The sequence below is a fragment of the Rhinolophus sinicus genome, chromosome 2 (assembly GCF_057876585.1).
Source record: "Rhinolophus sinicus isolate RSI-liver-muscle chromosome 2, RSI-T2T, whole genome shotgun sequence".
Classification (NCBI taxonomy): Eukaryota; Metazoa; Chordata; class Mammalia; order Chiroptera; family Rhinolophidae; genus Rhinolophus; species Rhinolophus sinicus.
In genome coordinates this window covers 98,756,600-98,780,960 of record NC_142502.1, presented here as the reverse complement: position 1 = coordinate 98,780,960, position 24,361 = coordinate 98,756,600, and the positions used below count along the sequence as shown (strand labels likewise).

Here is a 24,361-nt window from a genome sequence, read left to right as displayed (position 1 = left end):
GGACCCCCATCTCTGGGGGTCTCATTAAAATGTGAATCCTCATTCAGAAGGTCTGGCATGGGGCCTGAGATTCAGCATTTGTAACAGGCTCCCAGGACATGCCCTTGCTACTGGTCCATGGAGCCTAATGCGTAGTGAGGTCTTTCATAGAGGACTTTGGGTTGAATTAGAGATGACAGGACTCAATAGAAGAACAGTGCCTGGCCCGTATAATTGTAGCTAGCACTTTATATCTACTTGTTTCACCCCCATGACAACACTATGAAATAGGTTCTATTATTATCCCCATTTTACAGACGAGGAAACCGAGACACAGGTTAAATAACTAGTCCAATAACTATGACCTCTGAGGTCATTCTGAGCTCTGGCCAGGCAGTTCCTTCCCAAGGTCCCTAGCTCCTGATCACATACCTACACCATAACAGAGCCACAGGTGGCTCTGGGCAGCCTCATCAGCCAGCTTGGATCCCCCACATTCCCAAGGTGTCAGCCTCAACCTTTCCCTTTAGCCTGTCTCTACCCTGATAATGGGGGTCTCCCCTTCTCTAGTCCTGACCCCATTCCAAAGATCTCCAGCCTTGGATGGGGCTCTGCTCTGGCTGGAACCCAGCTAAGCACATGGCCTGGGTCTGTGAGGCTCAGAGGTGACTCTCCACCACACCTTCACCTCCCCCAACAGTTCTCCAAGGCCCTGATGCACTTTGGGGAGCAGGACAGCAAGATGCAGCCAGACGAATTCTTTGGCATCTTTGACACCTTCCTGCAGGCCTTCTCGGAGGCCCGGCAGGACCTGGAGGCCATGAGAAGGAAGAAGGAGGAGGAGGAGCGGAGGGCCCGAATGGAAGCCATGGTGAGAGGGCTGGGCAGAACCCGAGGGGAGAGAGGCTGGTCCGAGGGGGGACAGTGGTTGGGCTGTGTGCCAGGAGACCAGGGCCTGAGAAACACTGCAGGGGCTGATGTCAATGCCCAAGGAGAGAATGGTCTTCCCAGCATGAGGGGAGACAGCATGGGAACTGGGCGGGCACAGGGCATCCTGGGAAGGAGTGGGGCCAGTTGGTGAGCCCCAGCAGCAATGCACAGAGCCGAGCTGTTAGCCCCTGGTTGGGAGGACATCCATGTGTACATTAGACAATGGGTGGCTGCTCTGGCCTCCTCCCATCTCTGGGGGTGCCAGCCCTTCACTCTCCTTCCTCACCCCTCCAGCTGAAGGAGCAGAGGGAGCGAGAGCGGTGGCAGCGGCAGCGGAAGGTCCACACGGGCGGCACGCTGGAGGAGGGAGGCGAGTTCGACGACCTGGTGTCAGCTCTGCGCTCGGGGGAGGTTTTTGACAAGGACTTATGCAAGCTCAAGCGCAGCCGCAAGCGGTCAGGGAGCCAGGCCCTGGAAGTCACCCGGGAGCGGGCAATAAACAGGCTAAATTATTGACCTGGGGACTGGCCACAGCAGGAGCCCAGGAGCCAGGGATGGACTGAGAGGGGCTGAATGGATAAGGCGGTGGTACTTAAACAATTTGGTGCTCGGTTTAGAGCCCTGGGCTGGGTCCTAGGGTGGGGGCTGTGTGTGGCAGGACCAGGCGTCTCCCATACTTGCCTGAAGGGGCTCCTCTCATCTCTTCCTCCCATTCTTTCTGCTCCCCGGCCCCCAGGGACTCTCTGAGGCTGACTTGACATCCCTGGCAGGCCTGGCTGAAGGGGCCCTGCTGCCCACAGCCAACATGGCACCCACATGTTGGCACAGAACTGTTTCAGATCTAGACGGAGCAGGTCCGTGGATTTGCTCTAGATTCCGTGTGCAGTGGGTAGTGACTGTGGGGTGGGCCTCTGAGGGCCAGGGTGAGAGAGTCCATGCTCTCATCCCTCACGAGGTGGCTTCATGGAACATTGAGCTGGGGGCGTACTTTCTTGAATGGAAGAGGAAGAGGCATTATATATTCTAGCTAGATATGTTCCAGGAAAAATATGCTGGGTGGATGATGCAGGGACCAAGTCGCCAGGACTGAGTAGCAGTGCCTCTTTCCTACATCACAAGTCCTTTAACCCCTCTCTTGCATGTCTTAAGTGTCTCTCCCTTCCTTCCCTACTGTTACCTCCATCCTGTCTAGTAATCCAGAATCCCAGAAAACCCACCTTTGGGTTCCCCTGCCTGTGGCTTACTATCAGGTACTTGATGAATCTGGTAGGGGAAGGGGTTCAACAAAGACCCCATGTACCACACCTCGTGCCTTGGGCATAGGGACCCTAGAACAAAATGCCGCCCCGCCCCACCTCCCCTGGAGCGTTGTCCTGAGGTAAGACCGTGACCTGACAGCCCCTCACCTGAGGGCAGCACTGAATGCCTAGTCCCACCCCAGAGCTTTATGGTCTACCACTCAGATGCCAAACTCTAACATCTGCCTCAGGGCAGAAGCCACAGTGACCTCCCACTCTGTCCAGTGTGCAAGAGACCACCTCAAGCCACGTGTGTCTATCTGGCTGAGGCTGGCACTGGAGCGTCGGTTCCTGAGAGGGTCCCAAGGGCCAGGGCTGCTCTCTGCATTGACATGCCATTTCTGAGGGTGTCTCCTTCTCTGAGGCATTCACACTGAGCCCAGAGCAGGCAGGGGAAGCTAGGGAGATGGAAGATGAAGGATGGAGGAAGAAGGCCCATTTCCCTGGGGTGTGTGCTGCCTGCAGGAGCCAAGGGGGAAAGGCTGGTACCTGATGTGGTTCTTCACCCTGAACTTCCACGGGGCCCCTGTAGGTCCTCCTGTCCACTCCCACCTTCCACGTTGTCCATTCCCATTTCACATTCTGCCCATCTTGAGCAGGTGGGTCAATGGCTGTGTCTACACAAAATTGTCTGTCTTCTACAAGAAAGGAGGTGAGGTCAACTCCATCAAAGCTCTTATTTTCAGTCTTTTCTTCCCCTAGAGTTGACCTTTCATCCTCTGTGTCTGCCTACCTGACACCTCCCACCCCGCCACCATCAAACAGCTTCTTGCCCTTCCATCCTCCTGCCCTTCCTTTTGTTTCTCAACCTTCCAACCTACTCCTCCAGCTCAGGGTTATTGCCAGTGGACAGACGGATGGGCTGGGCCCACTCTTCAGCTGCCTATCTATCTTTACCCTACCTTATCTTTTCCCTACAGATTCCTGGGGGTGGGGCCATAGTAGCTACAAGGGGGTGTGGAGAAGAAACGTAAAGTTGGTGAGCCCGGCATGTGTGTTGGTTTGAGGGGGAGGGATCTACGCAAACATAAGCCTGGCCAGGACAGGTGTGAATGAGCCATCCGGGAGCCCAGGTGAGGGCAAGATGAAGGCTTCCAGGAAGAACAGCTGCAGAGAGCTCTGTTATACCCATCTGTATACCCAAGAGCTCATACCACCAGCTGGTGGGGTTATGGAAGGTTGTGCATGGGGTCTCTGAACGTCGTCTCCCGAACTGGCTGGGCTGAGGTCAGCCTAACCCACAGGGGCAGGGAACAGGCGAGGGCTCCACTTCTACCCAATAGGCACATCCAAATCCTGATATTCCCACCCACCATGGACGACTGGACACGCACCAGGACAGACAAGGAATATGGAAGCTGTTCAAGACACATTGGATCCGCAGAAAAGCATAATTTGGTTTAACTGTTTACAGAAGACACATACATTGTTCCAGGGCTCAGGCTTCTCACCCCCCAAAATTTTTCCCTCTCTATTTATTATTTTCAAGATCTGGCCAGTGACTCTGGCACCAGACATCATTGTAGGCAGATCTCCAAAAAGTGCCTTGGACCAGGCACCATCATGGCTGACTCAGCAAGAAGGGGCTAGTACCCCAGGAAGACGGCTGAGTTGGTCCTGGATATGCTATATGTTTACGCCTGTTTGTTCTTTGGTCTTTTCCCAGTGCCCTTCCCACCCTTCCTGCCATCTTCGGGTAAATTTCTCCAGCTGTCTAACTTTGTGTCCAATGTAAAATTCACTTAACCTAATGCAAGCTGTCCCCTTCTCAGCCGCAGCGTCCACTCCTCCTCCCGTGATGGAAGTAAGGTGTGTTTAGGGCAGTGGGAGGAGGAAATTCTCCAGGTGGTTGGGGAAGGGTTTGGTCCAGGCTCTCCCTACCCCCATCCTATTTCCATCAACGGGGGAGCCATGACTGTCTCCCCCACCTCTACCAGGGACGCCTTCATGCCACGGCTCTCGCACCAGTTGTCTCAGACAACAAATGAGGTTAATGTCTGAAATCGGCAGCATCCTTTTCACCTGCACCTTTTTTATAATATATTGTAATACTAAAAAATATTAAATCCATACCATCCCCTTCCAGCCTGCCTTGGAACTTGTGCCTTCTTCCTGGGAGGGGGCTTCAGGTGTGCTGGAGAGCAGGCACAGCCGGGGGGGTGTTGGAGCCAGCTCACCCCAGCTCTGAGCTCAGTGGTGACATTTTCAGGAGCTCTGCAAGCCAGTTCACATGGTACCATAGCTTGAAATTGGCCTTGGAATCTGGCTTTTTCTTTTCCCAAGAGCTGGCTGTTAAACATTCCCCAGCACACCTGGGTATAGGGCAGAGGGGAGGCAGCCAGAGAGTGTCACTGAGGATCGACCGAAACCCTGTCCACATAGAAAACCCAGCAAACAAGTCCAGGGCTGGGGATGTGGAACCCAGGAACCTGTAATTGCACCCCAATCTCTAATAGCGAGTGATGAGCTTTGGATACTCCCACCTGACAGTCTTACTGTACACAGTGCATTTCTGTGCCTCCCACTCCACCCCTACATTCTCCCGCAGGGAAGGTGGGAATATAGGGAAGACATGTCCCTTCAGTATGTCCAACATCCCCTGCTCCTCTTTCCCAGGACTTGGGCTTTGGGGTGGGGTGAGGCGAGGGCATGAAATCTAGCAGCTCAGTGACCTGTGCACAGATACAGTCCTCGGTCTTGCGTTTCCAAAGTTGGCACTGCAGCTTTATTTTGTGCGCTGTGAGGGTGAAGGCAATCTTCAGCTCTCTTCTTTCCCTGATATGTTCCAGAATAAAGGGGTATGGGTAGGGGGGGGAACAGCAGTGCACAGGGCCAGGTGTGGCCGTGAGTGGTCAGGCGTCCTCGTGTGTGTCCTGCAGCCCACGTGTGTGTCCTGTTATAGGAGGGGGGCCGAGGAAAGGGAGCAGGCAGGATAGTGCAATGGTTAAACAGAGAGCCTGCAAGTTTGAAGGGAAACAAGCTCTTTCCGAGGATGGATGGTGGAGAGGCAGGGGCAGGGCAGGGCTATGGATCCACAGACTTGGGCAGGCAAAGCTGCTGAAGAGAAGTCGTCGTACATTCTTAGTGCAAGCTGTGCTTTCCCCCCTCAAAGTGGGTTCTCTGCTTTGTGAGCCCTTATTCTCTCCCCAGGGAAGTAGCAGAAGAGAAAACCCAAAATGAGAAGTGGAAGTTAGGGGCCGGATTGTCTGAAACTGGTTGTCTGAAACAGTCCACAGATAACGCAATATAATTTTTCAGTTACGTAGCATTGCTTATTGCAACCCCCTCCCATGACCTTAGTGTCCAGGAAGGCTGAAGGGCCTGCTGTTTTCCTCTCTGAATAAAGGAAACCTTGCAGGTCATCAAAGGTCATTGAGCAGTAAGGGAGTGGGCTGACCTCGGGTTCGCACTGGTAAACAGTGATGGGGTTAAAGGAACTTGACACCTTTCCCTCGGCATTGCATCCCATGTCCTGACCTGGCTGGGCCGTGGTGAGAGAGGGCAGGAACTCTAAGTCCGATGGAAATCCCCTCTCTGACCCCCCGTCTTGCTGATGAGCTTGATCTCCTCCAACACGATGTCCCTGCTGACAGCCTTGCACATGTCATACAGGGTGAGGGCAGCCACAGCAGCTGAGGTCAGGGCCTCCATCTCCACCCCAGTGGGGCCCTGAGCCCGGCAAGACGCCTGGATCACCACGGCATGGCGTGTGCTGTCCAGCTCCAGCCGCAGCTGGACATGGCTCAGGGCCACATGGTGGCATAGGGGAATGAGCTGGCTTGTCACCTTCGCTGCTTGGATCCCAGCCAGCTGGGCCACCACCAGAGCATCTCCCTTCTTTAGCTGGTTCTCTTGGACGAGTTTGAAGGCCACGGGCCCCAGGAGGACCACAGCGGAGGCCACGGCCACCCGCTCTGTGTTGGGCTTACCACCCACATCCACCATAGCTGCCCGTCCTTCTGTGTCCACATGGGTTAATTGGTCCGAGGTTGGCAGGGGTCCTGAGCGGGAGGCAGGAGCCCGGGACACAGGGCTAAGGCACTTTGGGTTGGAATCTGAGTCTGGGTGGGAACAGTAGTGTCTCTGAAGGGAGCCAGACCCCGGCCACCGCTGGGCAAGGGGCGGGGTCTGGGGGACCCGGCATCCTGCCCATAAAGTCATCACCTGGTTGGAGAAACTCACTCTGTGTCTCAGACCCTGAACACCGAGGGAGTCCTTGGAGGAAATGCTTGGAATGGCTGGTGGGGAATCTTGGAGCATCAAAAATAATTCTGAAAGGCAAGAAAGAAAAAGAAAAAAGACTGAGTCCAAAAGATAATTCTTTTTCCCACCTCTTCTCCTAACCCTTTCCTTACCCCACCTCGAGTTCTCTCTTCCACACTGAGGAAAGAGGAATGAAGAACAAAAACCGTAGTGAGAAGAGATGAAACAGAAGATACACAGATAGTCCCCAGAATACAAGTATGCAGCCCTTCTCATCAGGGGTCACACAATGGCCCTGCCAGTTTCCGCCTGTCCTGTGAGGGGACCCCTGGGCACCCCTCCTCACAAAAACTATGTTGGCAAAGTTCCCTTAGAAAACACCTGAGGTCTGAAGACTGAAGCCTGGATCAGAATACCTCTCCACACCTCTTCATTTTCTTAAAACTACAGCAAGGGTCTCAGCCTGAATCACCAATTACAGCTACTCTCATCTTTGCATTCTTATGAAGAGCTAATAGTAATCGTGTCCTTTACAAATTAACTACTAATAGACATATTTAATCTATTTAAACAATGCGTTTCCAGCCTCCTTAGCACATCAGACATGCACATAAAGCGACAGGCTGGCCCAAATGGTCCTGAGGGCCTTGGGAACCTTGCAGGCTCCTGTTACTCAAGGGTGGTCCCCGACCAGCAGAGGCAGCGCCATCTGAGAACAGTTAGAGACGCAGAATCCCCCCCGCCCCCCACCTCCCAAATCCACATGTGAAATAACAAGATCCCCAATGATTTGGGTGCATATGAAAGGCTGAGAGGCTCTGCTCTGGGCAACTCTTGGCTTTTAGAACCCAGACTGGTTTAACCACTTTGTATCCTGGAGAGTAATCAGATACCGTATGGAGCAAACGTCCAGCTTCATCATGCTCGGGACCCCCGCCCTTGTCAATGTCAGAGGCACAACCTTCCTTCTAGGGGGGCCCTCCAGGCATTCCCCACTCCTTGTCATAAAGCGTCAGCATGGCTCAGTGCCCAGCAAGAGGGCTACAGAGCTGGAAGTGGGGGAGGAGTGATGAAGACGTTTTCTTCCCAAAGCACAGGGTGCCCTGGTGAGCTGTCTTTCCTCCTCTGGGTGGCTGGTGTGCAAGGCTCGTCCCTGGGTGCTCTCCATGCCGTGGGCTCATGGCTCCAGCCTTTGCAGAAAAGCCTCTTCCCCTAGTTTTTTTCACTGCTTCCTCTTTCCTAGTGGCACAGTTCAGGCGCCCAGACCCAGAGCTATGGCCGAGGGGGCGAGGCTTCCCCGGGTCTCGTCTGGGCATCGTGCCAAAGGGGCAACAGCCCGTCTGAAGCTTATCATGGCCCAGCCAGTTCCCTCTGGGCTGGAGACCACATGTCTTTTGTTTGCAGCATCCTATGCACTGAGAGACGTCCTAAGCACATAAGTTCCTGGGAGTTAAGGACCTCAGAAGCTGAGATCCTGGCTGGGTCGTCTCTGACAAGATGAACAACATTCTTAGCTTGCCGCCTAAAGCTCTGCCCAGCACAGAAGCTAACAACACATCAACCAATGGGTGCTAATGGCCCACATTCACCCATGGACTGGCCCACAGTAGAGAGGGAAAGGGACACCCATAACTGTATCCACGCTGGGAGATTCTAGAGCTGAGGAGCTCTGTATTCAGGGGACAACTAACTCAGTGATCGTGACATCTGGAGGACCCCCACCCTGATTTCTGGTGAGCCAGAAGGACCATTGCTGCAGCATGTTTAGTGGAGGGGAGCCATGCACAGGGGAGAGCAGAGGCAGTAACAGCATGAAGGGCTACAAAAGGATGAAGGAGGAATAGGAGAAACATAGGATGAGACTATCAGGACGAAATGCAAGACCTACGGGTGCCTCCAGGCAGGGGCCCCACCCCCCTGGAAACCCCCAATGACAAGGGTGAGTGTTTACGTACTGCTGGGTCACCCACCGATGAGGATCATGGGCCGGTTCTTCATCTGGGAAATATTGAACATGCCTGGGGTCAGGGGCAGAGAGAGGAGAGCAGAGAACGGGAGAGAGAGGGTGGGGAAAGGAGAGTTCAGTGGCACAAACACGGACATAGCATTTATGACAACCCCCTGTATCTGTACTCACCTATGTGTATCTCACAAAGCCCCCACTGTGTACGGCAAGGTCACCCATGACCAAGCCCAGAACAGTCTGTGGACACCCAAGATCTACCCTCCTGACAGAAGGCAATGTGTGGGATGAGAGAGAGGAAATGACATCCCTCTTCTCTCCATCCAATAAAACAGCCCTGGAGAATTCAGGGTCCCCTCTCCTGTGCAGTCTCTGCAGTGCCAACTTCCCCAAGGAAGGGGAACCATCACCATACCCCAAATCTGGGGTCCCACAGGAGGGACTGGGAGTGGGGATAACAGTCCTGCCAGCTCCCTTCCCATCAGGCTTTCCTGTCCTCTCCCCTCAACTACGGCTGCCTTCCTGCTGACGGGCCCACTCAGCACCCGCCCTGGCCTGACGCACTCCGCCCCTTACCTGCATGCTGCCGCTTCTTCCTGCCCACAGCAGCCCCGATGATGCTCAGAAGCTCCTCCTCGGACGCCCCTGCCCGCAGGTGATCCCGGAGAGACACCTCTGCGTTCCCAAAGAGGCAGACCTGCAGGGGTCACCGTGGGGATGAGGACAACATGCCTCCCTCATCCCTGAGCCTTCGCCCTGAACCCTAGGGACCCCCCTGGGCTGAGCACCAGCACCCAGGCCTCCCAGGGCTGGGTCATACTCAGGGCGGGACTTCCTGCAATGAGGGACAGAAGGTGCTGGACAGAGGAGTCCAAGAGGCTGGAAGAGCAGGAAGCAGGATCAGACATCTCAAGGTCCATCTCTGACTTAGCCATGTCGCCTTCGGCTTGTTGAGTGTACTTTTAAAAATTAAATAGTCACCAACAGAGACGGCACCTCCAAATCCAGATCTATACCCTCTTCTGAGACATTCCATAGAATGGCGTCTTCATGGCCCAGAGGGTGGACCCCAGTCAGTTGTAGCTGAGTCCTGGCAGCCCCCTCCGGACATGGCACGCACATCTCATTTTGCCTCATTTCCCTCCTGGTCCCGTCACTCATGGACGTTACCTGCCCGCCCCATCCTACTCCAGTCTGTGATCCCTGACTGGTGGCAGAAAAGCAGAGGGCTGCTGGAGATGCCATCCGGACATCATTCCAACTTGACTCAGTGCTCCCCAGCTTCTGAGAGTGGCCGGTGCTCTGGGGGGCTCGGGGTGTGTGAGGCAATCCCAGGAAGTGAGATCCCTACTATACTCCCACAAAACTGTATAAAGCCCCTACTATGTGTCGGCTTTACACAAGACACTGTGGATGCAGAGACAGAATATTTGAGAAGCCCCCGAGGGCAGAGACCACCAGAGAAAATCTAAGCAGAAGGCACAGCTACTTCACCATGTTGGTTAGTTCCCATTCCTCACTCCCTTCCTGGTACCCAGGTCCCACTCTCTGCCCGTCAGCCACCAGGAGGGCCCCTTATGAACTCCACCTTCTAGACTTCCCTCCAGCTGGTTTCCACCTGGGTTTGGCTGATGGGAGATGTCATGGTGAGAGGAAAGTGAGGACCGACATTTACTTCCTGCTTCCTCCCCGCTCTGGCCTCTTGGGCATGGCTGCTTCCCTCCATAACTACCCCAACACCAACCAGGAGGCCACGCCGCCAGCCTCTGGCTCTCCCCAGGCCCCAGTGACACCACCTCCTCCCCTGCAGCTTCTCCTCAGGGGTGGGGACAGCTGCTTGCTGCTGCTCATTGAGTGTCAACATCCCTTACAGGTCCCCCTAACCTGCACTATCAATAGCCTCTTCGGTCCATTCTCTCCGGAATCCCACCTTCCATTTCCTGCAGGCCCTGACTGACATGCACACCACCTAGTCTCGGCCAATTTTATATCCCCAGCCCAGAAAAATCTTTTTAGCTTTGTAACAACTGCTGGAGGGTTCCTTTTGGAAGTCAAACTTAATGCATCTAAACACAACCCCCTTGACCCTCCCCCCACCTCAGTCCTGAACAGGTCCCAATGCCGACCAGCTATCTGGACGCCTTTCTCTCCTCCCTCCACCTGCATTACCAGGGTCCTTCATCCTTCCTCCCCATTTTCACCTTATGCTCTTACATATTTAGGACATCGCTAAATGGCCATCTAACCAGTTTTCCTATTTCCAAATTCAATCTGTTGGTTATTCTTCCTAAAACACGAAGGGATCATGTCTCCTCCATGTTCAGAAACTGCACAGCCCTACTGTCAACAGAGCATCGTCTGCACCTTCTATCTGGGCATTCCCGCCCACTGCAATAGCGGCTTTAATCCACCCTGGCCACGTTAGCACGGACCCCAGATACACGTCCTCCCTGCCCTCACTTCTCCTCCCCCTGCCATTCTTCCAGGCTCACCAAGGTCCACCACCCTTATGGCCTGTTCGGCTACACATCTGACAACCTATGGTGCCACCCATTAGCTCCGTTTGGCCTTACCAAGGAGCCTTTATGTCCCTAAAGAGAAGGGGCAAGTCTATGCCTCCCGTGCATCATCCACTTTGGATGCCCAGCACACGCTGGTCAGACGTGAGTAATGGAGGCATGTTTCAGGGCTGAGCCCCTGGCCTAGTGCAAGGGGCCAACCAGGGTGGGGGCCGGGCAAAAGTGCACACTGATTCAACTCTCCCCCGCTCCCCATTACCTAGTCCTGGAAAGTGGGTCCCAATCAACCAAAAGTTACTTCAGGGACCCCAGGAAAGAAGGAGTCAGGCCCCCCATGGGGGTGACTGCTGCTCCCATGACCTCCCCAAATCTGACATTATTTCACCCACTACCTTATTTGCCCTGCTAATCTCCCCTCCGGTCAGGGGGTTCAGGTGGGAAGGGACCCTCCTGGGGAAGGGGGCACTCACCTTGAGGTTCCCGTCAGCTGTGATTCGCAGCCGGTTGCAGGTCCCACAGAAATGCTCAGACATGGATGTGATGAAGCTGACGTGGCCTCGGAAGCCAGGGATTTTAAAGCTCTGGGGTGAGGATGGCAAGAAGGGCAGTGTGTGGGGGTGGTATATGGATGGAGACGAGCCCCTGCACACCAGCTCACTCCCTGACATCAGAGCCCTCACTCCACAGCCCTCTCCAGAGGATCCCTCCGGAAAGGAGCACCCAAGGCCCTCAGACAACAGAAGACTCATACACGAATGACCCATGAAGCTTCCTGCCTGCGCCTGGCCTGCCTGAGAGCAAACGTGCCAAGAACGCAGGGCCCTGTGGGTAGCACGGCCAGAGCAGGCCCTGTGGAAGAACAGATCAAGCTCCCCTCCACCACTTACTGGGGGGGGTGTCCTACAACAAGTTACTTAGCCCCCACCCATATCCGGCCTGTGTCTTTACCCAGGAAAAAGGAAGCTGTTGTGATGGCCCTGACACGCTTCCTGCTTCAGTACTCCTGTCCTGCAGCGCTGAGCTCCAACCTCATGCAGCCCCTGCCAGCTCGCCTGTCCTAGGGTGAAGGCGGGACTTTCCTCCCTACCCAACCCTCCTGTTGCCCCCTCAAACCTTGGCTGTGCTGGATTCCTCCTCAGGCAGCTTCTCCAGCTCCGGCCACCGTTGCCGGAGGGTGTCCAGCATCTCCTTGTAGCTGACCATCTTCTTGAAGTTCCACTTGTTGCCTGCATTGGGGTTGGAGGTTACTGAGTCATGGCGCTGCAGGGGCCCAGGGCCTTCAGGGCCATCCTCCCACATAGCCCAGGAATCAGCTCTCTCGGACGGGAGGTCAGGAGGCCCCGCCTAGAACGGGTGGATCAAATCCCCCCCACACTTGGCACTGAGAAGCCTCCAGTGTCCCATTGCAGCCCTAGCCCTGGCGCCCGCCAGGGCCCCTCCCTACCATCCCTGGAGAAACGCCTACACACACAGCAGGGTCTGAGGTCAGCAGTACCCAGGGGCTGAGCCACGACCCCTCCCGGGGTCACCATGCTCTGCCGAGGGGCCCAGCCTCCTCTCCTCTCCCCCACCCCGCTCCGAGTCACTGACCATCAAAGGGCATGTACTCTATAAAGCGCACGTCCAGGGGGAGGCCCTCAGTCAACGCGACAAAGTCCAGGAGCTCGTCCTCGTTCAGGCCGCGCATCACCACACAGTTCACCTGCCCGGGGCACAAAGGGGCCATGAGGGCTGTCACCCAGGCTTTCTTTTGCGGGGATGACTTTTGGGGTTCTAGTACCTGCCTAGGTTTTCCACTGGGGGTCCCAATCCTTGCCTTTCACCCCACAGTTCTCCATAGGTTGGGGGAGTCCATGGGGTCACTGATTTTCTCACCCCCCCTTTTGGGGTCAGGGGCAGGGCTGGATGGAGTAGGTAAGGAAGTGGGGTGGAGGGGGCACTGCGGCTGCACTGGCCAAGGCCAGGAGCTGGTAGTGAAAGGTCAAGCCAGGGTGGAGGGGACAGGAAGGCCAGTAGCAGCGACGTGTCCTCACCTTCACAGGGCTGTAGCCCAGCTCGATGGCCTTGTGGATGCCTTCCATGACCTTGTGGAAACCTGCGGTGAGGAGGAGAAACAATCTAGGAACTTCCTCCCTCTCCCCAGCCCCTCCCACCCATAGGGAAGCAAGTGCCAGAGGTGTAAGGAGCCTCAGAGACCCCTGCGTCTGGGCAGGGGCTAACATTTTCTGTAAAGGGCCAGGCAGTAAATACTTTGGGCTTTGTACGCCAAGAGGCAAAATTCAGGATATTATGTAGGTGTATGTCATAAAGATTTTATTGACTAAATTCAGAATATGGTAATAATTGAGCATGCTTTTTTTTGTAAGACAGGTCTACATATGGAATGGAAGAATTGAATTCTTTTTACAGGGATATTTTGCTTAATTGGCACTCATAGTGAAAAAACATTCCCTATCATTAAATTGACTGCAAATATTACATGCAATATCCACCCTTGGCTCGCAGGCTGTTAACAAGCACGCAGGGGCCAGATTTGGCCACTGGGGTGTAGCATGCAACCTGATCTAGGCGAACCCTCTCACAGTCTAGAAGAGGAAACTGAGGCCCAGAGTGAGGCAGTGCCCTGCTGGTGGCCTCGCACTGCATCTCTTAGAATGCAGGCTTCCCAGCTCCCTCGTTAAGGCTTTCTCCTTAACAGCCTGTCCCTTCATTCACTCTGCATATTCTCACCCAGTACCTACTTTATGCAGCAGCTGGGCCAGGGCTGGTGAGCCATTCCTACGTGTGTGGTTCTCACCTATCGCTGCTTAACCCCAGGCTGGCTTTCCTTCATGCTCAGCTCACTCCTGCATCTAAACATTGGAGTGCCTACTGTATGCAGGTCCCACCCCAACCCCAGCCTGCACAGCCTGCTGATCACGACTGATTCCCAGCTCGGACGCCACCCTGACATGGCTTGGGGATGGCCTTCGGTGTCCTTGCAGCATTTTTGGATGGCTCAGTAAGGGAGGGCAAAGGGAAGAATATGCTGCTTTTATATAAAATGCTGTTAGGATAATCTAGAACTTTTCTCCATAAAGCGCTCTCCCCTCCAAAGGAAGGGGGTGGGCTCAGCACGAACGGGAAGGGTGATCTGATGTTAGGACATACTGTCACCAATCCTCATTCCAAAAGCCCACAAACACACCTCTACTTTCCAACCTCAGAGCCCTTATAGGTTCTCAATTGACGTTCCCCATCAGAATAAGCTCCCTTGATCTGAATCCCCCCCCCCCAACCTGGTTCCTCAAAACCAGGACATATGCCACCTCCCTGAAGCCCTCCTTGTTTGCCTTCCCCCACGAGGAGTTCTCTCGTCCTCTCTGTAGTGCTTTAATCAACACCACTAGACCAGCAAAGGTGGTCTAGTGGCATCACACGCTTGGGCATCAATAGCCTGTAACACAGGGCAATGTCTTGAGTGTCTCTGTCTTCTCCCACAGCGCGTGGAACAGCTCTTTACAGAGAGCAAGGACACCACAAGCACTTCCTCAGCACACAGATGGGTGTAAATGGGGATTCACACTGTGAGGCAAGAATCTCTGCCCCAAAATGAGGTCCATGACCCAAGAGACGTCAGACAGCAGTCACCTAATGAGACCTGGGGCTCTGGCCGCTCTACCTCTCCAGCCCGGCCCTCCCTGAGGAAGCCCAGTGGGAGGGGGCTGTGGGTATGCTTGTCACAGAGGATGAGGGGGAACGACCAGGGTAGGCCCAGGATACACCACTGGGAGCTGATGGGGGACCCTACCTGGCAGTGCTGTCCCTGACCCTGGCACCTCAGGGCAGCTGCTTCTACCCAAGGTGGCCCCGTATTTCTTTAGAGCTCATTATACGGTAATCAATTCATCCCAGTTTCACCGTCCTCCTGTTAGTATAGTGATGAGTATCCCCGTCGGTCATCCCAGTTTGCCAGGGACTATCTTGGTTTGAAAACTGAAAGTTCTGTGCTCTGAAAATCCTCTTAGTCCTGGGAAAACTGAGGGCAAGGCACAGGTAGGTTGGTCAACGTAGCTCTTAGCATCTGATCCCCCAAAGTCCCCAGGGGTGTGGCTATAAAGACAAGGGACATTTGGTGAGGGGTGAAGAATAAATGCCTAGGCTTATCTATCGCCCAGACACCGAGAGAGAGAGCGAGAGCGAGAGTGAGAGCGAGAGAGAGAGAGAGAGAGAGAGAGAGAGAGAGACCCTCCACTGTGAGCAGCATGGGATCACCTTTCCTGCGGACGATGAACTCAAACTTGGCTGGCACCAGCGTGTCGAGGCTGATGTTGATGGCATTGAGACCAGCTTTCTGAAGCTGAGGCAGCAGCCGGGCTAGGTTGATGCCGTTGGTGGTGACGCCGATGGTCCTCAGCCCCTCCAGTCGGTGGAGCTGGGCTGTGGAAAGAGAGGAGGGGGAGTCAGCCTCCGTATTCTTGGTGGGGCCAGGAGAAGGGCTGAAAGGCCAAATAAGATGGATGCAACAGTGACTTTCTGTGGACCTCTACTAATCAGGCTTAGTGTAATAAGAACTATTAGCATAAAAACAATGATAAAAATAACCAAAAGATTAAACACTGAGTGTCCGTTCTGCTAGAGGCTCTACTGAGGGCTTTGTGTGCGTCAGCTCGTTGACGTCTCACAATAATGATGATCCCCATTTAATAAGGGGAGGCTCAGCGAGAGAAAGAAAATTGCTTGAAGTCACATAGCTAATAAGAACAGCTGAAAATCAAACCCATGTGTACTTGACTCCAGAACTATGCTCTTAATAACCAACTCACAAGTCTTAATACTCTGTATGATAGAAACAAAAAAGTGTTTGGATTATGCATTAAACGGACTCCTCCATTCCACCAAAAATCCCTAGAAATAACAGAAGGGTTAAAAAAGAACCCATAATAGCATTGGAAGGCAGGAAACAATGCCTTCAATGGCCCAGAAAGGTGGAGAATACAGAAAGATAGGAAGCAAATGGAGATCAGATGGATGGAGGATACAACCCAAAGCACACGCAGAAGACAGTTCTGTACAAAGTGGGAGGGTGACGGCACCACACTTAGTAGTCATATATGCAGGGAACAAAAGGGTCCTTCATTATGTCAAGGGAGTTGCCTCTCTGGGGAATTATATTTGGGCTAATTAAGTAAGTTGGCCTCCCTCCAGGGAGCAGCAGCATTTACCCCAAGGCTAGGTCACTTAAACTAGCCAAATGGGTTGGGGAAGCCCTGAGTAGCTGCTGATAATCAGGAGACATGGGAGCCCTGGAGCCCAGAAGCCCAGCAGGACCTCATGCCCCTACTCCACAAACCCAAGGGCAACGAGCATAAACAGGAACAGCATTGACAGCCAGGCCAAGAGAAACCCTGGGCACTGAGATGAGTACACAGCCAACATTTAAGGATAATTCTGAGAAAGAAAGATAAATTCCACAATTAGTGAAATGAAAGAGATACAGATGAGTCTTTTAAAATTCAGAGTTAGATGAACACAGAGGCAAACATCCTCAACAAACATTAGCAAACCAAATTCAACAATACATTAAAAGGATCATACACCATGATCAAGTTGGATTTATTCCAGGGATGCAAGGACGGTTTAACATTCACACATCAATCAACGTGATACAACATCATTAACAAAATGAAGGATAAAAAAACACACAGTCATTTCAGATGCAAAAAAAAGCATTTGCCAAATTCAATATCCATTCATGATAAAAACTCTCAACAAAGGGGTATAAAAGGAACGTTGCTCAACATAATAAAGAGCTATATGACAAGCCCACTGCTAACATCATACTCAGTGGTGAAAAGCTCAAAGCTTTTCCTCTGAGCTTGGGAACAAGACAAGGATGCCCACTCTCACCATTTTTATTCAGCACAGTATTAGAAGTCAGCCAGAGCAATTCGGCAAGAAAAATGAATAACAGGCATCCAGATCAGAAAGAAAGAAGTAAAAATGCCACTATTTGCAGATGACATAATATAAGACAGAGAAAGCCCTAAAGACTCCACCTGAAAATTGTTAGTTAATAAACAAATTCAGTGAAGTTGCAGGATACAAATTCAATATACAAAAATCTGTTGCACATATACTCATAATGAACTATCAGAAAGAGAAAGTAAGAAAACAATCACATTTACGATTGCATCAAAAAGAATAAAATACCTAGAAATCAATTAACCAAGCAGGTAAAAGACTTGTACACTGAAAACTATGAGATATTGATGAAAGAAATTAAAGACACAAATAAGTGGAAAAATATCTCTGTTCATGGATTAGAAAATTAATATTTTTTAAATGTCCATCCTGCTTAAAGAGATCTACAGATTCAGTGCAATTCCTATCAAAATTCCAATGGTATTTTTCACAGAAATAGAACAAAGAATCCTAAAATTTGTATGGAATCACAAAAGATCACAAATAGCCAACACAATCTTGAGAAAGAAGAACAAATCTGGAGGCATTATGCTCCCTGATGTCAAACTATGTTACAAAGCTACAGTAATCAAAACAGTATGGTATCAACATGAAAACAGACACACGGATCCATGGAACAGAATGAAGAGCCCAGAAACAAACCCACATGTTCAATTAATTTAAGACAAAGGAACCAAGAAATATACAGTGGGGAAAGACCCTCTCTTCAATAAATGGTGTGGGGAAAACTGCACAATCACATGTTAAAGAATAAACTGGATCACTATATTACATCATACAAAAAGTTAACTCAAAATGGATTAAATACTTGATATGAAATGATAAAACTCATAGAAGAAAAACATAGGTGGTAAACTCCTTGACATTGGTCTTGGCAATGTTTTTTTGTATTTGATAACAAAAGCAAAGGCAAGAAAAGCAAAAATAAACAAGTGAGGCTACATCAAAAGGTATTTATTGCAACATTATTTAAAATAAGCCAAAACATGGCAGCAACCAAATTGTCCATTAATGGATGAATGGATAAAGACAATGTATGTATAGTACACACACACACACACACACACACACACACACACACACACACACACTGGAATAGTCTTCAACCATAAAAAGAAGAAAATCTTGCCATTTGTGACAACATGGATGGGCCTCGTAGGCACCATGCTAAGTGAAGTAAGTCAGAGAGAGAAAGACAAATATCATATGATTTCATTTACCTGTGGAATCTTAAAAAAAAAAAACAAAGAGAAAAACAAAACAATACTGAACTCACAGATACAGTGCGTTGCCAAAGGTGGGCTACGGTAGGGGGTGAGTAAAATGGGTAAAGGCAGTCAAAGGTATAAATGTCCAGGTATAAAATAAATAAATCATGAGAATGTCATGTACAGCACGGTGACTATAGTTAATAATACTATATTGTATATTTGAAAGTTGCTAAGAGGGTAGATCTTAAAAGCTCTCATCACAAGGAAAAAAATATAACTCTGTCATGATGTCTGTTAACTAGAGTTATCATTGTGATCATTTTGCAATACATACAAATAGTGAATCTTTATTTTGTACACCTGAAACTAATATAATGTTCTATGTCAGTTATATCTCAATAAAAATAATCAGAGTGAATACCCTCCAGGAGTTACATATTACATTCTGAGTGAGACAAGAAAAAGAACTAATTAGAATTCTTAAAAATAAAATATATAGAGTTACAGAAAGATACATACTTGGTGGAAAGTTATAAAATACAGTATTGGAAATATACAGAAAGTTAGAAAATATAGAAAGAGAAAAACTCGATGGAAAAGCAGTATGGACACGGAAGAGCAAATGAGCGAGCTGGAATACTGAGCAAAGGAATTCTCCCAGAACTGTACACAAAGGAACAAGACTGAAACAAAACAAACAAAAAAACACTTCCTCACATTTAAATCCAATAAAATCTATAGAGAAAAGATACTGTGTCAAAATGTCCACGATGGTTATCGTTGATCTGTAGTATTATAGGTGATTTTTTTTTTTTAATATTTACTTGCCTAGAGATAAAATTTATTTCAAACCACCTGAATACATAAATCTTGGTGAAGGATTAGCTCAGCTCTGCATGAAAGCAGAAACCAGGAGTGAAGTGCCCAAATGAAGCTCGATTGAGAAAAAGGCCACAGAAGATCACCTTTTTAGGTAGGGGTGTGCAGAAGTACACATACTCGTGATCTAAGACTAAAATTACATAGCCTTTCTGGAGAGAAGTTATGTATGATACCTTATAAAGCCTTTGATCTCAAATTTCACGTCTGAAAATTGAAACCTAAGGAAATAATCATGGATGTGAACAAAATTGATCAACGAGGATGTTTATTAGAGAGCAATGCATGATAACGGGCAGTGGGAAATCATTCTAATAGCCAACAATAGAAAACTGGCTAAATTATGCTTTGTCTAGATGATGGAATAGTATGCAATCAAAAATGACTTTGTGAAATGTTAGGATGTTGGGACATATACATGCTATATTAAATTGAGAGAGTAGTTTAAAGAGTAGTTAAAAAATAGATGCAGAGAAAAAAAGACTGCAGATCACCAAACCAAAATGTTACCACTGAGCAGTAGTGATATTCTTTTTGCTTATCTGAAATAAACATGTATTATGACTTTTGTAATACGAAAATAAAAGTTTAAAAATCAAACTTGTTTTAAAAAGAAAGGAAAGTGCTTTCCTTTGGGGCTTTGCCAAGATGGAAATTGAGCAATAGCTGTTGGTTCTCTCCACCCCAACCCTGGAGAAACACAGACTCCAAGAACATTAATAAAAGAAAATCTTGAGAAACTCATAGGAAGATGGACAGGTCTTTTGAACTAATATGGGGGAGGTGGTTTATAGCCTGGGGTTGAAGGCACCTGGCAAAACCTGTAAGCAGTTAAAGGAATACAAAGTGGTTCAACTCTATTCTTGCCTCACCCACTGATGGCTCAGAACAAGCACCACTCGTCCCCTTACTGAAAAATCGGTGGCATCAGCCCCAGAGAACTTGCTCAGGAATCCACATGTGATAAACTCAGTAAGCTGCCAAAGCCCTGCTGGAAGAGGGCTTGAAGACAACAGGTGGGGACTGACAGCCCCCTGCATTCATTCTTCCACCCTCCCAAAGCCCAAGCACTGGTGGATTCAGATCAAGAGTGAATCCTTCCAAATCCACTTCTCCTTGAGGGTTTGAAGGTGAAGACCTACAGGACCGCCATATGACTTAGCTCCAGGAGTGCCAGTCTCATCATAATGGAAAGTCTTACGTGGTGGAGAGACAAACATGAGTGAATAACTGTGATATTCTGGAATCGTGGGCTCCCTGGGCCTATCAAAGATGAAAATCTAGCCTTAAACCTTTTTTCCATTAAGCAGTGCCATGTGTGTTCTGTGCCATTGAGTCAACTGCGACTCCTGGAGACCATGTGAATGAGTGGTGCCCACCATGTCCTGTCCTCAGCAGCCCTAGCTCAGCTCCTGTAGACTCAGCCTATGGCTTCTTTTATGGAGTCAGTCCACCTCATGTGTGGTCTTCCTTTTCCTGCTGCCTTTTGTTTTCCCCAGCATTATTGTCTTTTTCAAAGAACCCTGCCTCCCCATGATGTGTCCAAAGTAGGGCAGCTTCAGTTTTATCATTTTTGCCTCCAGCAATGTTTCAGGCTTAATTTGCTCTAGGTCCCACTTGTTCATCTTTCTGGAAGCCCGGGGTATCTGTAGAGCTCTCCGCCAACACCACATTTCAAATGAATTGATTTTTTTTTCCTATCAGCCTTCTTGCCTGTCCAACTTTCACATCTGCACGTAGTAATTGGGAACACGAGGATGTGGGTGATCTTAGCCTTGGTCTCTAATGACACATCTTTGCCCTTGGTGATCTTTCCTCATTCTTCCATTGCTGCCCTTCTCAGTCTCAGCCTTCTCTTGATTTCTTGGCTGCCGTCTCCATTTGAATTGAGGACTGAAGCAAGGTAAGCAAAATCTAAAATTTCAAAGCTTTCATTGTTTATGTTAAAGTTGTGTATTTCTTCTGGAGTCATGATTTTTGTCTACTTCACATTCAAATGAAGTCGTGCTCTGGCACTTTCTTTTTTCACTTTCATCAGAAGTCATTTCAAATCATTGCTACTTTGCTGCCAGTAAGATGGTGTCATCTGCACACTTTCAGTTATTAATATTTCTTCCACCAATTTTCACTCCTGCCTCTTCTGAGTCTAGTCCAGTTTTTTGTATAACATGTTATGTGCACAGATTCAACAAACAAGGAAATTAAATGCACCTTTGTCTAGCACTTTTGCCTATAGGAAGCCATTCTGCGTCTCCCGACTCTGCGGATAGTGGCCTCCTGTCCCCAGTACGGGTTACACATCAGGGCAATCAAGTGCTGAGACACGTCCATTTCTTTCAGAGCAATCCAGAACCTTTCATGATCCAGGCAGTGCTGGATGATGAGGCTTTACTGTAGTCGATAAGATAATGACTAACCTTCCTCTGGAATTCTTCAGAGCACTGCAGTACGCAACGAATGCTCGCAAGTGGATCTCGAGCGCCTCTTCCTTTTCTGAACCCAACTTGAACATCAGGCACTTCTTGCTCCATCAAAGGTAGACGCCCTCTGTTGTGTCACCTGGAGCATCACTTTATTTGCACGAGAGATCAGAGCAATGGTCCTGCACTCCTTGGCGCCTCCTTTCTTGAAAATTGGCATGTACACTGAACATTTCTAGTGCATACAGGACAGCTAATATGCCAGGGGAACAAACTTACTGGCTAAATTAAGGAAACCCTTGAGAAGTACAACTAGCACCCTCACTCCACCCCCCCAAAAAAACCCTGTAAAATATATACCAATAGAACAAAAATGATTAAAAGAGATAGATCAAGTATGTAAGATAAATATGATAAACACAGTAAAAGAAATGAAGAATATTAATCATATGAAATAAAATTTTTCATTATGAAAAAGAACAAGGCGAACCATTAAGTAAAAACATAATTGTGAAGTAAAGAAACACAAGAAATAAGATGAACAGTAACATGTACACAGAAGGCAAAATTGGTGAGTTATAAGATTATAGGGGTCTTCCAGGAAAAGAAGAAAGAGAATAAGAAACAAAACATAATTTAAGAACTGTGGAGGTATAAATAGAAGGGGCAACATCCAGATAACAGAGGTCCCAGGAAAAAAAAATTAAACTGGAGAGAAGGAAATATCTAAAGAAATAATGGAGAAAATTTTCCTCAAATTTAAAACAATTGCTTAGTATTGAAAGAACAATTTCATGGAATGTCTACAGAACAGATGAGGAAAGCCTATTCTAGACATAATATAGTAAAATTTAAGAAAATCAGACACAAAGAAAACAGTCTAATAACTTCCAGAGAAAAAGAGCCTATCACCTGCCCAGAGCAAGAAGCAGATTGACAGACACCTAGACTTTTCCCAACAGCAATACTGGCTGTAAGGAGACAATGCAATGACATTCTTACCATAAAGAAGGAATGATCTTGAATCTAAAATTTTATATGCATTCAAATAACATTATAAAACTACTACTCTACTACTTTAAAGCATAAAAACTACCGGCATGCCAGATTTAATTAGATTCACAATCAAAATTAGATTCACCATTAGACCCACATCAAAAAACTGGTAGAGGAAATACTCAAATAAGATGAGAAACAAATTCAGAAGATGCAACAAGAATTATGGGAATTATGATCAAATACCTTGGTTAGGCTTGTTGTTATCTTAAAAGGCAGAAGTGTGCTTCCAAGAGATATAGAGGGGCAAACTATTCGTAATAACCCAGAAGAAAATTCTAGAAAATATCAACAATAAGGGGGAGGATAGTGAAATCAAGGGCCAAAGAGTGTGATCAAGTTCTTGTCTTGTTAGAAGAATCATTTATTTAAAAACCAAAAAGGAGAAAAAAGAAATATAGAAAATTGTAGGTAGATAAGACTGTAGAAACAAGTCCAAATATTTCAATAATTACCATAAAGATAACTAGAATAAACTCACCAGTTAAAAGTCAGAGATAGTCAAATTTGATAAAAGAAACAAAAGGAAGAGCTATATGCTGTTATAGGAGACACATCTAAAGTATAAGAACACAAACAGGTTTACAAAGTAAAAAGATGAAAACAGATTCAGCAGTCTTATTAAAGCTAAAAGCAAGCCGATACAGCTTTAAGTAAAATAAAAGACATAGACGTTAAAACTCAAAGAATCATTATGGAGAGAAACCCACTACATAGCGATGAAAGATCCAATTTATGAAGATATAATTCTAATCACATACAAACCTAATAAAATCACCTCAACTATATATAAAATAAAAAGCAATAGGACCTCTGAGAGTAATTAACAAATCCACTCACTTATTTATTATTGGCAGGCTAAGCAGATAGGAATCCAACAAAGACAGATAACCAGAGGTTTGAACAATAAAATTAACCAGCTAGATCCAATGAACAAATATAGATGCCTCCATCCAATGATTAAGAATAATCATTCTCCTCAATAGAACATTTACAAAAACTGCCAATATACTAGGTCACAAAGCAAGCCTCAATACATTTTAAATAATTATCACACAAATATGTTCTCTGACCAGCATACACTTAAATGATAATTTTAAATGTTTTTTAAAAATCCTCATATATTTGGAAATTAAAAACACCACTTTTAAATATCTCACAGATCAAATAACAAATCAGAATAAAAAATTAAATACTTAGAACTAAATGTTATGAAAGCAATAGGCTATGCCAGGACAGAAGCAGAAATAATAAAATAAGATACAAATATACAATAAGAGGTTCAACATATCCAAAAGTTGGTTTGTTGAATACTAGCACAATAGACAAACCTCTGGCAAGACTTACTAACAAAAAAAGGAGATGAGGCACAAATAAGCCATATAAAGGATTAAAAAAAAAAAAGACAAACTGCATGTAAAAATGAGATTAAAAAAATAGTAAAAAATTTTACCAATATTTCACACCAATAAATTTGAAATAAAAAATAACAAATGTCTTAAAAAACATGCTTTCAAAACTGGCTCCGAAAGAAGTAGAGAACTTGAATAGTGCAGTAATTAACGAAATCAAAGCAGCAGTTAAAATCTCCCTGCAAAGAACATAACAGGCAGAGAAAATTTTACAGGTGAGACAAACTATCAAAACGTGATTATAATACAAACTCTTGCAGATAAAAGAATCAGAGGGGATACTACCTGCTATGGTCTGAATGTCTGTGCCCACTTCTCCCAAATGCACATGTTGAATCCTAATACCCAGTGTGATGGTGTTAGAAGATGGGGCCTTTGGAAGGGGAGTAGGTCATAAGGGTGGTCATTAGTGCTCTTAACAAAAGAGAGCCCACAGAGCTCCTTAGCTCCTTCTGCCATGTGAGGATACAATGAGAAAAGTCTGAGACCCAGAAGGAAGCCCTCACCTGACCATGTTGGCTGGCACC

At 48.2% G+C, this 24,361-nt stretch overlaps 2 protein-coding genes across 6 annotated transcripts in view; one reads left to right on the top strand and one right to left on the bottom strand.

Moving 5' to 3' along the window:
* DAAM2 (dishevelled associated activator of morphogenesis 2) overlaps nucleotides 1-4,292 on the top strand; it is a 107,686-nt gene extending 103,394 nt beyond the window's left edge. For all 3 annotated transcript variants that reach the window (XM_019751532.3, XM_019751531.3, XM_088795767.1), the window contains 2 exons: nucleotides 680-850; nucleotides 1,204-4,292. In XM_019751532.3, coding sequence (XP_019607091.2) covers nucleotides 680-850; nucleotides 1,204-1,425 — 393 coding nt within the window. In that variant the 3' untranslated portion in view covers nucleotides 1,426-4,292. The remainder of the gene's footprint in view (nucleotides 1-679; nucleotides 851-1,203) is intronic.
* A 612-nt stretch (nucleotides 4,293-4,904) lies between these two features.
* The window catches only part of MOCS1 (molybdenum cofactor synthesis 1), a 36,787-nt gene continuing 17,330 nt past the window's right edge, over nucleotides 4,905-24,361 (bottom strand). The window contains exons 4-11 of one of the 3 annotated variants that reach the window (XM_019751535.3): nucleotides 15,147-15,311; nucleotides 12,926-12,987; nucleotides 12,483-12,594; nucleotides 12,006-12,118; nucleotides 11,363-11,473; nucleotides 8,950-9,070; nucleotides 8,366-8,428; nucleotides 4,905-6,478 (exon numbers count right to left, since the gene is read on the bottom strand). In XM_019751535.3, coding sequence (XP_019607094.2) covers nucleotides 8,373-8,428; nucleotides 8,950-9,070; nucleotides 11,363-11,473; nucleotides 12,006-12,118; nucleotides 12,483-12,594; nucleotides 12,926-12,987; nucleotides 15,147-15,311 — 740 coding nt within the window. In that variant the 3' untranslated portion in view covers nucleotides 4,905-6,478; nucleotides 8,366-8,372. The remainder of the gene's footprint in view (nucleotides 6,479-8,365; nucleotides 8,429-8,949; nucleotides 9,071-11,362; nucleotides 11,474-12,005; nucleotides 12,119-12,482; nucleotides 12,595-12,925; nucleotides 12,988-15,146; nucleotides 15,312-24,361) is intronic. The other 2 variants (XM_019751533.3, XM_019751534.3) reach the window with 2 other exon arrangements.